A 14260-nucleotide genomic window follows, 5' to 3' on the forward strand; every position below is an offset into this window, starting at 1 on the left:
AGGTTAAATGTTGGGAATATTTGTTTAAGAAATTACAAAAATAACTCTATAGAATAAAATTACATAAATGTCATTGTATTACAAAAAGACCAAGATTGCCCCTAAAAGTAAAAAATAACCCTGAAATGTCATACTTGACCAAATTACTAGAAAAAGTACATATGTTTAGATTGAACAAAATTACCAAAATGTCCTCAAGCTACGAAATAACTAAAATAACCTCCAATATTCAAATGATTAAAATGCCCCTAAACCCTAAAAAGATCATAATACCTTAAACTCTAAGATGATCGAAGTAACATCGAGTGTTGAAGTGACCTAAATATCCTAATGACTTGAAATAAGTGAATGTCTTTGGATAAATTCTAGAAACACCAATAAACTTAAATGTTGTATCGTACCTAAAGGTTATGGAGCATGACCCAGGCATGCCTAACATTATTGATACTGATACAATATATAAATAAATAATACCATTGGAATACCTATACATCTCCTTGAGAATCGATCTATGATGATTCTCAAGGTGATCGATTCAGTTATGCAATCAGTATTAAGAAGAGAATATTCGTGAAGCATCTCGGTCTGAATTATTGGTATGTATCGCACTGTTGGAATCTGATTAGTCTAATCTTACACAAAATTCGAATAATTCAATATAAATCCTGAATATCGTAAATCATTGTTTACCATTATTGGATTAAGTTACCGAGAATTCTTCAGAAATCAAAATGTCAAAAATGTCCTAATAGATTGAGTAATGAAATCCCTCCTGATATATCTATATGAATCTTAACCACTTCCAGATATATCTGAATCTTAAATTATTCTGATATAAAGGTTCTTGAACACTTTCCTGTGCACCTGAATCTTAAATGGTCCTGAAGTATCAATTTTAAATGTCTGAGTAGACCCGTTAGTAATTGATCCCTTTTAATAGTGACCTCATTCCTTAAATCTGATTAATTTACATAAGTTTCATGGTTTCTGTTCCTGATAACTATTAAGTACCTCCGAAAAATATCAGGATCCTCTAGTGTGTTTCTCGTGTACAAAGATGTTTTCTCTGTTTTACTAAAAGTTTGACTCTGTTATTTGAAATAAAAACATGATTTCTAATTTCTGATATAACGTACAATTGACTCCTAATTTAGAATATTACTGGTATTGTTTGAAACTATTTTATTTGGATATTATCTGGGTAGTTTGGAGTATGGAGGTTCAACTCTGATCAAGTTGGCAAATCCTTACGGACCTAAAGTGACCTTTAGGTAGACTCTTAGGCACCGAGATGTTTTCTTGGGTATGCTCTAATGCCCCCAAGGTATTCCTTGGGTAGGCTCTAAGGCCATAAGGGCATTACCTTAGGTTGGCTTCTAGGTCCCATAGACCTAGGGTAAGCCTTTATAGATGTGGTTATGGGGATCTGCATATGGTGTAAGGTAGAGGACATTTACGTGATTTAAATAATTATGTTGTCATTTTTACAATATTTTACTGGATCACGATTATGATATTATAGTTTACTACTCAATCTGACTTCTACTAAGATATTGTATGGGTAGAAGTTTGGAGTACATATGTTTAACTCTGATCAAGTCGGTAATTCCTTACGGACCTAAGGTAAACCTTGGGTAGGCTCTCAGGCCCCAAGGTACTCCCTTGGGTAGGCTCTAAAACCCAAGGTATTCTTTAGGTATGCTCTAAGGCCCCAAGGCATTCCCTTATATTGGCTCCTACGCCCAATGGGACTAGAGTAAGTCCTTATGGACGCAATTCTAGGGAACTATATATCGGTATTTGGTTTAAGGGTTTTATAATTATTTAAAAAAAGTGTTTTACTGAAATACTCTACTATTGTTTTTATCTATGATTTCATTTATTCTGATTTTGAGGGAACACATTAGACATCCTATTTTGATCTCCTGAATATGTTTCTCTAAAAGTTTCCTCTGAACTGTAAGCTTTATGTCTATTACCAGAAGAAATATCAGTGGAACCTCAGTTCGTCACAAAAACCTATAGATGCTTGAATCAATAAGGAAAATTTTATGTTGTATCATATACCTGCTTGTCCTCTAACATTTATCTGGTAGTATTGTATTACTGAGCTTCCCAAATCTCACTTTGTTATTTACTATTTCAAGTTAAAGATCGATTATATGCGTTTATCGACATCAGTATGGGAGTTCCTTCAGCACTGCTTGAGAGTACAGTACAAGTGTAATTAAGGGCATGTAGGTTACATTTATTTTTACATTGAGTTTGTATCTTATTTTGACATGGGACTCTATTGGATTCTATTTTAATTGTGAATGATTTTTCTAAAGATGTGTTTTTATTTCTAAATTGTTTTATGGTTTTAAATGGTTTAACAAAAATTTTGTTTTTCCTGAATTTTTACTGTGATTCGCTTCAATAGCCCTAATTGTCAAAACGATATTTTCCCGACGAAAACAATTGTCGTTATTTTATAAATATCATCTCGAAAAAGTAAGTGTTTTTCTTCTTACATAAGATAAAACACAATTTGAGGAGTCGCCACCAATCATTGATCGAGGTGTGATTGGTCACCAAAAACACTTGATTATTTTAATAAAATTTATAAAAATATTATTAAAACAACACAAAAATTGTCTGCTTACCAGAAAATGAGTTCGGGAGTCGGTTACGTGTAGTGAATGATTAGCACTCCCACAACGCCCAAAATTGGTACATTTGTTCATTAATTAAATGTCTTTGCAATAAAATTTTACAAGTTTGAATTTAATTTAATTTAATTTATGATCTCTCCAACAAACATCAGGGTATTATTTTATACCAATAATCATTTAAAATATATTCCTAATAAGTTAAGGAAATATTTTATGATTCATTGTATAAAATAATATAACTCGAATACATATAATAACTACAATAAATTAAATCATGAAAAATATCAAAATTCTAGGTATTAACAGTGTAATTTAACCATAAATAATTATACGGGATTAAAATATAAATTATTAAAAAATAGGGACTAAAATGGATATTTTACCTTAAAATATATAGAAATATTGTTAGTGATTAAAAAGAAATAAAATAAAATGTGAATGCCAAATTGAAATGCACATAAATATAATTTCAGTGACTAAATTGTAAGGAGTACAATATATAGGGACCACAGATATAATTTATCCATGCATAAAATTACGTAGAGGCCCCTCTTGAAATGACGTAGTTTTGATTTGGGTATAAATACCCATCTGGCCAGCCTAAAAGGCCAAAATTTCTCATTTCTCTCTTTTACTTCTCTCTAGATTTCCCTCGTCGGAGGGAAACCGGTCATCGGCCAACCACCGTCGACCACCATTTACGGTGGTCAAAATTTACAAAATTACACTGAAATTACATTTTTAACCCTAAAACTGAATACGACCCCTATTCTTCCTAAAACCCCCCATACGCAGTAGATCTAGGCTTTTTACCTTCGATGTCTTAGTTCTCCGATGGCGCGTGGAGGCTCCGACGATCGTGGTAAGTCATTTCCTTTATATATTCTTCTGTTTTTCGTTGTTGATATTTTTTATGGCTTTTTCGTCTCTTACTTGCAGTTATTCGCCTCCTCGTTCTCTTTTTCTCTCGTTGTCTGTGTGTTTTTCGACCTTGCCCTTCCTTTTTTCTTGCAGGATCAGTGGCCTTTTATAGGCCTCAGGGGTGCCGTTAGCAATGATAGACTTTCGATGAGTCACTGGAGCTACGGTGGTGACTCACCCTAGGGTTGTGAGGTGTGCGGTTAATCTTGCAGAGTGCATTAAATGCACCCAAATCTTCTGGATTCATCTGGTGAGGCGGTGATGGCATGACAACAGCTTAATGGAGCACCTAGAGGCGGCGACCATAATAGCCCTAGGGTTGTAATGAAACCCTAGGGTTTCTGTTGGAATCATCTGGGTCGTTCATCTCTATTTTGTTCGGATGGTTGATGATTGCTAGCGGCTGGAGCTGAGATGTGGAAAAACCCTAACTGAGTTTGGGCTTCTCGAGTTTGTCTTCTCAGGTCTGGACCTCCAATTTATCTTCGGGTTTGGGCCTTCGGGTTCTTGTAATTGGGTTTGTTGTTTTGTAAATGGGCCTCAAGTTTGGGTATATTTGGGTCTTCACTTGTAAATGGGCTTTGTAAATGGGCCTCCGATTTATTGTATTAATTGTAATAATAATAATATAGTATTATCATAATATTATTATAAATACATAAACTCTAATTTATTGTATTATTTGTAATAATAATGTCGGAATCGTCTTTCGGTTGGGCCCCGAAATTGGGCTTCAACTTAGATTAAACGAATTGGAGTCACCATCGATCATTTATTTTAAAATAAATGGGTTGATCGGATACCCTATTTCTTACCTGATCTGCGTCTTTCCAAAGATGTGTCGGATTCGGGAGTCAGTTACAGTCAATGAGGGTTAGCACCCTTGAACTGCCCTTTCGGTACTACGCAATTTCCAGTTGTCTTAAATTAAGAAAAATTCTAATTTAAAATTAAAAGGTAAAAATATGATCCTAATTACTTATCTTATATAGTTTTAAAGGTGTACCCTTAAGAGAGTCAAGAAACGTGTTAGATACAAAAATGAAAATAAATAGAATAAAGAAAATAAAAAAACGGCTAAATAAAAGAATAAAAAAAGTGAAGATAAAAATGAATACGATAAGAAAAATAAAATGAAAAAAGAATGATAATAATATATACATAATAAACAAATAAATAAATAAAATAAGAAGAAAATACAAATAAAAAAATGTAAAGAAGATAAAAAAAATAAAAAATGAAGATAAGTAATAAAAATGAAATGGAGGAAAAAAAATAAAAAGGGTAAATAGAAAAAAATAAAATAGAATAATAATAATAATAATAATAATAATAATAATAAAAACAGTAAGTAAAGAGTAATAAAATAAAATAAAAATAGAAGGATATAAGAATAATAAATAAAATATATGTATATATGTAATAATAAATATAATATTTACAACAAATAAAAAAATAAATGGAAAAAATGTATATATATATATAATAGTAATACGTATAGATAAATAATAGAGAGAGAAAAAAATATAATAATGATATGGAAATGAAATAAAATAAGATAAAAATATATAATGAATATACATATAAATAAAATGTTTTAAAAAATAATAATAAATTAAAAAAAGATAAAACAAAATAAAACATATAAAATATAATAATAATAATAATGAAGTATATATAATAATAATAGTAAGGGAAAAATAAAATATAAAAAAAATTAAATTTTTTAAAGCTCTTCCACTCTTCTTTCCAAACGTCTGAACGATTTTCACAAAATAGTCTCGGGGTTCCGTAGATCTAAAAAGTTAGTTTCGAAAAAAAATCTCCTCTGGTCATCGGCCTTTTGAGTTTTTGTGGTTTTACAAATAGAAAGCAAGAAACAAACGATACATGCAAACCTAACAACCGAAAAATGTAAGGTTTTTTTACCTTTGTTGCCTTCGAAACTTTGCAAAAAAAAAATGTTTTGATTGCTCCAAATTTTCTATTCGTATTTTGCGTATCAATTGTCTGTTACAATAGTGAGTTACAATGTCTATTTATAATGCTTATAGATCCTATTTTTAGGAGTTTGAACCATAGTAAAATGCTATCCTATTTTTAGGAGTTTGAATCATAATAAAACTCTATCATAATTTTAGGAGTTTGAATCCTAGTAAAACTCTAACGTTATGTTTGTTTTCTAAATCTCACTAAATCGAGGTTGTTAAGAGTGTTGTACCTGGACGAAAATGTATGTTAACAAATAATAATAATAATAATAATATAGAATTATCATAATATTATTATAAATACATAAACTCGAACAAAAAATTATTGTCGACACTAATGTAACACCTTAGATCGAATTGAGACACTCATATCAATTTGGGGTTGTTACAAGACAAATCTCAGTTCTTCGTAACTTTCCCAACCATAATGTTTTTTCAATGCTTCTGCAATGAACTTGTTTGATTGTGGGTTTTTCTCTTTCAAGAATCTATATGCAAAGCGGGATATATATAGTGTCCACTAAACAAAATTCATTATCGAAAGAAAATTAAAGTAAATAAAAGCACCCTTAATTGGGTTAACATTTGTACTTACATGGCATTAGGATTTAAGTTCTGCAGCATACAAACATGATCGAATATAAAGAGATTGAAATCCCATCGACCTCTGGTTCATGGTGGTCAGTACCGTCAGTAACTCTTCCACATCAGCGGTTCATCGGCAACAACCAACTCCCGCGGATGAATAACCACGACATTTTAAACTGAAACGGTGATCCATCTCTAACACCGTTAAAGGTTGGATGTTGGATCTTGAGCGGTAACAACCCATCTCCAAATCCTGTGGTTCACCGGCAACAACCAAACGTCCGTTGAAGGTTCCTTAATCCCTAAGGTGTAACTTTGAGAGTACACTACAGAGATTCACGCAGAGAAGAAAGAATCTAAAGAAAGGGAATGATATATTCGGATAGGATATCCGGATATCCTATTGAAAATTCAAATACCGAAATTCGGATATCCGGTTTTTTCTAATCGAATTTGGATCACTATTTTAAGTATTTAAAAATTTCGAATATCCGAAATTTTAGGTTGGATCGGATCTGATATCCGAATTTGCACATCTCTACTTTTGGTCTACATTTAGATATATAAAAATATAATAAAATTATCAATAGTATTATAAAGAATTAAAAAAATATGGCATTAAAATTGAGTTCTCTATAAAAAAAAATGAGTGAATAAAACTAATAATAAGTTGGTGTAGTAGGAAGAAATACTATATTTTTTAAGTGAGATCAAAAATATAAATCTTAATGTTTGTGAATGAAGCAAATTAGATTTAAAGAATTGCTCCCATAATAATATTTCATAAAATTTAAGCCGGAATATTAATCAATAAATCGACGGTGGTTAAATAAAAATTTAAGTAAATAAAACTATCATTTAGAGTGATATTTAACGTAGAAAATACAAAAAATGCAAACTTAATACATAAAGTAAATTGTAAATATCTCAAAGACCTTGGATCGAGTTTATTGAAGAGCATTTATCATTTTCCCCCTTAAATTTCTTTAACAGAATTGCATTCACACAATTACTTAATGAAGATTTAAAAATATAATTAGAATAATTAAAAATTTAAAAGTATAAATATATATTATGTGAATAGTCTCTAGAACATATGATTAAAAGTTTTCGATTCTTTCTTATAATAGGATGTCAGTTTAATACTCAATAGGAGTAAAATTCTCTTTCTCCCTCCCTTATATAAGAATTGTTCAAAAAAATAATATATATTATTATACAAGTAATATAATTGAAAATATGATGTGAAACAGTGACCAAAAAATATAAAAATATAAACTACATGAACGCAATATAAATAGTATAAGTAAAATTATAACCTGAAAATAACATGACCAAAAATATATATAAATATAACAAAATTGTTATAATATAATTTTTAAATTTTTTGAAATGTTTGATAAATATAGTGGAATTTAAACATGAATATGACATTAAAATAACACATGAATTGTCGCTGTTGTGCTGGCCCTCTAACTTGCCTTGTTTCTTCTTCTTCTAAATTCTAATGCCTCTTAAGCTACCCAATCCCCACTTCCACGTGGAATTACAACATCACTGTCCGAAAATCCACTATATCTATACATTTCCATCTGCTTGTTCAAATTCAAATCTCAAAATCCAACTTTTAAGGTCACCATGAAAATCTCGACTTTGTTTCTTCAAATATTCATCGCCCCAACTCTCCTAATGGGACTTACTAAACCCGACCCCAATCCGGTCCGAGACTATTGCATTGCGGACACACAAAATCCTCTTTGTACCTCAATGATGCGCCATGTCTCAACCCGACTCTAGCCCTTTCCTCCCACTTCACAACATTGGCTCTAGCCAAACCCGGTGACACTAAGGCGAACCAATTCGGCTTCAGTGTCACCCTCACCACCCTCGCGAATTTGCCAAGGATTAACACCATGGGCATAACCATGGCCCGTGTTAACATAGCCGGTGACGGGCTCGTTCCGGCGCATTCCCACCCTCGAGCCTTCGAAGTGACCATTGGTCTCCAGAGTGTTATCCTCGTGGGCTTTGTGGTACCTCTAACGGTCTCTTCACTCGGCGGCTCGAGCCCGGTGACTCGTTCGTTTTTTTCGGGGGATTGATCCAATTTCTTTATAACACGGACTCGAAGAAGCCTGCTCTGGCTGTTTCTGGGCTGAGCAGGCTAAACCCAGGCGCACAAATAGCTTCGAGAGCCGCTTTCGTATCGAGTCCACCCATTCCTGATGTGATTTTGGAGAAGGCTTTTCAAATTAGCCCCCAGGATGTTGCCAATATTAGGCCTGTAAATGAACTGAACGTTCAACGAACCGTTCATGAACCGTACGGCGGGAAGTTCGTTTATGTGCGTTTATTTATTAAATGAACGAACATGAACAAGATTTTGTGTTCGTTTAATTAAATGAACGAACATGAACAAATGTCTCGTTCGTTCATTTACGTTCATGAACGTTCGGTTATGTTCGTTCGGTTATGTTTGTTTATTTTCAATCATTTGTGTTTAACCCAATCTTCTTAAATCAATTTTGGTGACCAATTTGTAAGTATCTTAAAAATATTAATTAATCTGATATTCTGATGACCAACTCCATAATTAACCCAATTTTATTTGGAAAACTTAACAATATTAACATGGTTTAGTTCTTTTTGAACGATCCATAAGCTGCATACCCAACACCGTCAACATCCACTGCGCCAAAACCCTATGTGACTGCGCCACCAGCTGGTTATCCGATGAGCAAAGAGGAGTCCCAGAAACCGATTGCTATCGAAACCAAGTCCAAAGGTGATGGATTCTGGAAGGGATGTTAAGTATTAAGCACCGTTTCTTCTACTCAAATAATCTTCTTTTCTTTCATATATAATGGAGTATTCGAATTTACAAGTAAATAGTGATCAACCAGCAACTCAAGTCAGCTTACTTTGAACTCAAGAAGCCAATAATGGTGAGGCCTTATTCCATAGGTTGAGAAGTTCTTTAACGCGTTTCATCAAACAAATTTTGTGCGCCATACGGATATGGAAGTTTAGCCAGCCGAGAAAGAATGATTTTTGATGTATGAGTTGGTGTGAACAATAAACCAACGTACTTCTCTCATCTCTCAATTTTCAACTTCTACATAGCACGAAGCTAAGGACATATTTGTTTGATCCCAAGGATTAAGGTCGACAATCACATGAAACACAATCTGTGTTCATCTCGACTGTTGTTGAAGGAGAGAGGAAGAAAGAAAGTGGAGGAATGTTATGCAATCCCACATCAGTAGCAAACAAGCAGCTCAGGGTTGGTAACTTATATAAAAGAAGATGAGAGAGAATAGGTTTAAGCATCTTTGTGCTTAGGGCAATGTCGAGCTTGAATCGAGAATCGAGCTCGAGTCTCGAGTTTTAATCGAGCTCTTAATTTTTTTTTGAGTTCGAGCCTTTTCGAGTTCGAGTTCAAGTCGAGTTTCAATATTATATTTCGAGTTCGAGTCGAGCTTGATAATTTTAAGCTCGCGAGTTTTCTAGTCGAGTCGAGCTGACTTTGAAAGTTTTCGAGTTCGAGTCGAGCTCAGCAATACTCAAGCTCGACTCGGCTCGTTTACACCCCTAGGTAGGGTCTCCAACGTTTATGTTCGTTTATATTCGTGTTCATTTATGTTCGTGTTCGTTTATGTTTGTGTTCTTTTATGTTCGTTTATTTATTAAATGAACGAACATGAATAAGTTATATTCCTTAATAAACGAACATGAACAAAAAGAAATTTGTTTGTTTATATTCGTGTTCGTTTATGTTCGTTTATTTATTAAATGAACAAACCTCCGTTCGTGTGCATTCGGTTCGTTTATAGGCCTAGCCAATATCAGTAGAAACCTTGGCGGCTAATTTATGTTTTTTTTTCATTTTTATTTTTTTCCCGAAATTGGACCGTCGCATATTATTATTTAATTCTTGTCTTTGTTGAAGATGAAGGAAAATATGGGTAGTTCGAAGCCTTCATTCACATAAAATAGACCTACCAACGGTCATATAATTGTGTATTAAAATTGTTTGTGTAGTTGTGTTTTCTTAATTAATTGTTTGTGATAAAAAGTTGACAAATAAATTTATATGCGAATATAGACAAATCCATGTGTCCTTGTTCTTCTGAATTGTAAAAATATTCTGAAGACTATGATTTTGAGTTTTGCATGTGGGAATCGAGTTTCTCGAACAGAGAAGGAACATGTAATAATATAGCAATTGGGAATTTAAAAACTACAAGGCTTTTATTTGAAAATGTTATTCGTCAAACGCCAGAATGGCCTACAAATTCCAAAGTCCAAATTTGCTTTCACAGGTAGAATATAATGCGACTTTTGGAGGAGAAATTCATTTTCCAATCTCTCTCCTTCAATCATTGACACGTCTAGAAAGTAAAACTAGTACAACATTATAACATGTATTGAAATTTAGTTTAAGTTTGATTCTGGTCGGATTAAATTGTCATATTAATTTTTTCATATTAGTAGATGTTCACAATCATTTATATAAGTTATGCTTGAATTACGATAAGATCAATTATCAAAATTTTATTACTCTTATATTTATTTTTATGTTTGTATTTTTTTGTAAATAATATTTATTGTATACGTTTTTATTCATTTAATGATTAGTTTTTATTTGATAGTTTTAATATATATATATATATATATATATATATATATATATATAAAATTAAATTTTATTATATATTGTATTTATTTATTTTTGTTAGTGAATTTAAGAAAGATCGTATTGAGTGATCTTTGTGGTAAACAGTGTATTATTATCTTCAAAGGTTCCGGATTTAAGCTGTTATGTTTGTAGGATGTATCTGTGTTATTAATAGGTTGGGAAAATATCTAAATAAATATTACCTTCTAATCCCCAAATTATTTAAAAAATACTTTCGCTAATTATTTCATTATCGTAAATATGAATTAGCTGTTGATAAATTGAGTGCATCCCAAATTATGAGGACAACTTGATCTGAATTTAGTACATTTTGATCTGAGTAAATATAATAGGGTCGCTTTTAAAAAGCATGTTAGAATCAAAATTTATAAAAAGTAGACAGAATTTTATCCTCTAAAATTAAGTTGCGGATAGAACAAAACCTCTTTAAATTCAAGTTCATGTAAAAGAATACGTTGTGGTGTCTTAGCTTTTTCTTTAATTCAATGTTATCTTGCCTTGTAATATAATCATAACCCATTCAATTACTGATATCATTCTTTAAAAGATGAACCACCAAACATCATCAAACCAGAAAAATTGGAATCAAAGATACAATGAACAAATAAGCATTATTCCTCTCTCAATAGTCTTCCTTTTCAATTATATATCCCAACCAAAATTGTTCCATGAATCATGGAAACCTTATATGATGATGGATGAAAGGCCATATGCAGAGCAAAAATTAAGAACCCAGAAAATAGACAAAAAAAGAGAGAGAGAATTCAATGTGTATACAGCTGAGCTTTCTATCAAAAGAATCAGTCAAACATCTATGTGACAATGTAAAAAAAATGAAATGAAGAGAATCATAACAAATAACTAGAAAATCCCAAGAATATCGATGAAGTAAATGAAGAATGATCTCTGATTAAACTACCCTTGTAAAGATCATAGGGTTTCCAAAGATGATCGAGCGGACATGGGTTACCGGCGTCGAGTCGAACCCAGGGCTTCCCTTTTCCACTCCAGTGCAACAGACTCACCGGACCGGTATGCAACGACCGACAAGAGCCTCTTACATTGTCGCCGCCGAGCCCATGTTGGTTCCATCTATGATCGATGGCTTCCACATTCCCCGCAAATACGAGCAGAAACGGAGGCAACGAGCCCAACTCGTAAATCCTTCGTTTCCTCTGTATTTCCATCCAATTCTCTATTCTTTTCCGGTAATTCCCTTCTCTCCACCGGACCAAATCCATTACCATGACCCCCGTGTTGAAATAACACGGCTTCCTCGAATGGAATACCCGGGAACTAACCGGGTCGGACCAGAACTCCTCGGTGAAATACTTTGTGAAGTTGGCATGGCAGTACTCGGGTGCGCCGATCACGCGTGAGTTTGTGAGGTTCGTGTTCCAGAGTTTGTGAATGTCGTCGACGACGACCAGGTCTGAGTCGAGATAGATGACTCGGTCAACGCAGAGATCTAGGATGTCTCCGAGGTAGTTCCGGGCGTAGTTGAGTGGGTTTTCGAGGGCTTGACGGATTGAAGAAGAGATTAAGTTGAGTACCGTGTCTTCCCTGAAGATGTAGATTTTGAAGTTGAGTGAAGGGAACGTAGACCGGACGACTTTGCTCAAGACCCTTGGACTCGCCGGGTCGAACTCGGCGGCAATGAAGTGAATGAACACGTTTTCCGGGCACGAAGCGTGGCGGAGGACGGAGTGGACGGCAGCGACCGAGCCTCGCAAGTATTCCGAGTCTAACGTCATCGCCACGTGGACCAAATCCGGGTCGCAAGACGAAACCACTTCCTTGTTGACAGAAACCGGACATTCCACTCCATTACGGTATTCCGGTGCCTCCGAGAACCTGGACTCATCTCTCCCGCCGATGGTCCGAATCCCGACACAAAACATAGCCGTTAACAAGAAATGAAGAAGTAAAACGGCGGCGACATAGAAAACAGAACGCATTGTCGTTTTAAAATAAAAAATAAAACATGAAAAAGACAGATGTGTTCTGTTTCAGTTTAGCTTTCGCTTTCGCTTTTGAGGTCCTCTGACAAAAAAAAAATTCAGATGATTGGCATTGCGGTGAAAGGGAAACGAGAAAGAAAATGATGCTCGTAAAGATTAGGTAACAGAGCTTTCAAGTTTCAAGATTTTGGGTTAATCCACGCGGTTTTCGCTGGTCATTAATCTGGGTTTCATTCAAAGCGAAACGCGATTTATTGATGAAAGGAAAGGAAATAGAGCGAAGGAAAATAAAGAGGGGGAGTGTTTGGGGGCTGAGAAAATTTGCTGGCTCTTTCCTGTTTTTTCCTTAAGGGAATAACAGACGAACAGTGGCCAGAGGGAAAGGGTAGCTTTGAGTTGTCGTTTTAAATGACAAGAATAACTGTTGATCTAAGGAAGGAGTAATAGGATCCGATCGTATGAGATTTATTTATTTTTGAAATATACATTTTTATTTTATTTTTATTTTGTTTGGGTTGAATTTAGGGATGGCAATGGGTTGGGTCGGGTCGGGTTTTTGGGCCACCCGACCCGACTCGAGAAGAAAGGGTTCTCCACCCGTGACCCGACCCGACCCGACAAAATTAATGTTTCACCCGACCCGATCCGAATATATGACTTAGAAACCCGACCCGACCCGACCCGAAATAATAAAAAAAAATTAATTTAATGAAAACAGTGACTTAATTGAAAAAACTATATATGGAGGGATATTATTGTAATTATCTCTAAATATATAAGATAAAATTATATATATTTTTCGGGTCGGGTCGGGTCGAATTTTTTTACCCTAAACCCGACCCGACCCGAATAATGCATTTAAAAAAAATCCGACCCGACCCGACCCGAACCTGAAATTTTTTTAAAAAAATCCGACCCGATCAGGTCGGGTCGGAACCCGTCGGATTCGGATTGAGTTGCCATCCCTAGTTGAATCCGATTAACCAGGTCTGAATTACAAGTTACTTTATCCACTCTCAAGGGTATTTATTTAAAATAATATTTAATAATAATACGACATAATCTTATATTAACCCCATTTAACAATGGACAACCCCTTGACTCGTTTATGGTTAAGAAGTGCATCATTAGCATATTAAATATAGCTTCTTAAGTATAAATATAAATATAAAAAATATATAATTAAATAATTATATGATACATAAATATGTTCTAATTTCACTCTATCGTATGTCTTTAATTAAATCTGACAAATAATAGATAAATAAATGAAATACATGAATTTTTTTAAAGTTTAATTGTGAAGTTAAATCAATTTATCAAATAATTATTATAAAAATATATAGAAAAGAAAGATGAATAAGTTTAGCATAATTATCTAATGGGCCTATAGAATATATGTTGAAGTGTACACTAATCATTCTATAAAAATAAAAATAATTTAAT

At 33.6% G+C, this 14260-nt stretch overlaps 1 protein-coding gene and 1 pseudogene across 1 annotated transcript; one reads left to right on the forward strand and one right to left on the reverse strand.

The window, feature by feature from the left end:
* The first annotated feature begins 7792 nt into the window (after positions 1-7792).
* On the forward strand, positions 7793-9184 carry LOC120171282 (annotated as a pseudogene).
* Positions 9185-11623: 2439 nt separating this feature from the next.
* On the reverse strand, positions 11624-12980 carry LOC120171334 (probable galacturonosyltransferase-like 9). The gene has a single exon (XM_039179044.1). It carries the CDS (start codon positions 12809-12811, stop codon positions 11702-11704), a length of 1110 nt encoding a protein of 369 aa, XP_039034975.1. The 5' UTR covers positions 12812-12980; the 3' UTR covers positions 11624-11701.
* Between the last annotated feature and the right edge of the window lie 1280 nt (positions 12981-14260).

This window comes from Hibiscus syriacus, unplaced genomic scaffold (assembly GCF_006381635.1).
Source record: "Hibiscus syriacus cultivar Baekdansim isolate YM2019G1 unplaced genomic scaffold, ASM638163v2 tig00111832_pilon, whole genome shotgun sequence".
NCBI classification, from domain to species: domain Eukaryota; kingdom Viridiplantae; phylum Streptophyta; class Magnoliopsida; order Malvales; family Malvaceae; genus Hibiscus; species Hibiscus syriacus.

What these genes read in the sequence shown, in the direction of transcription:
- LOC120171334 (XM_039179044.1), bottom strand. Translation starts at nt 12,811, where the DNA reads ATGCGTTCTGTTTTCTATGTCGCCGCCGTTTTACTTCTTCATTTCTTG.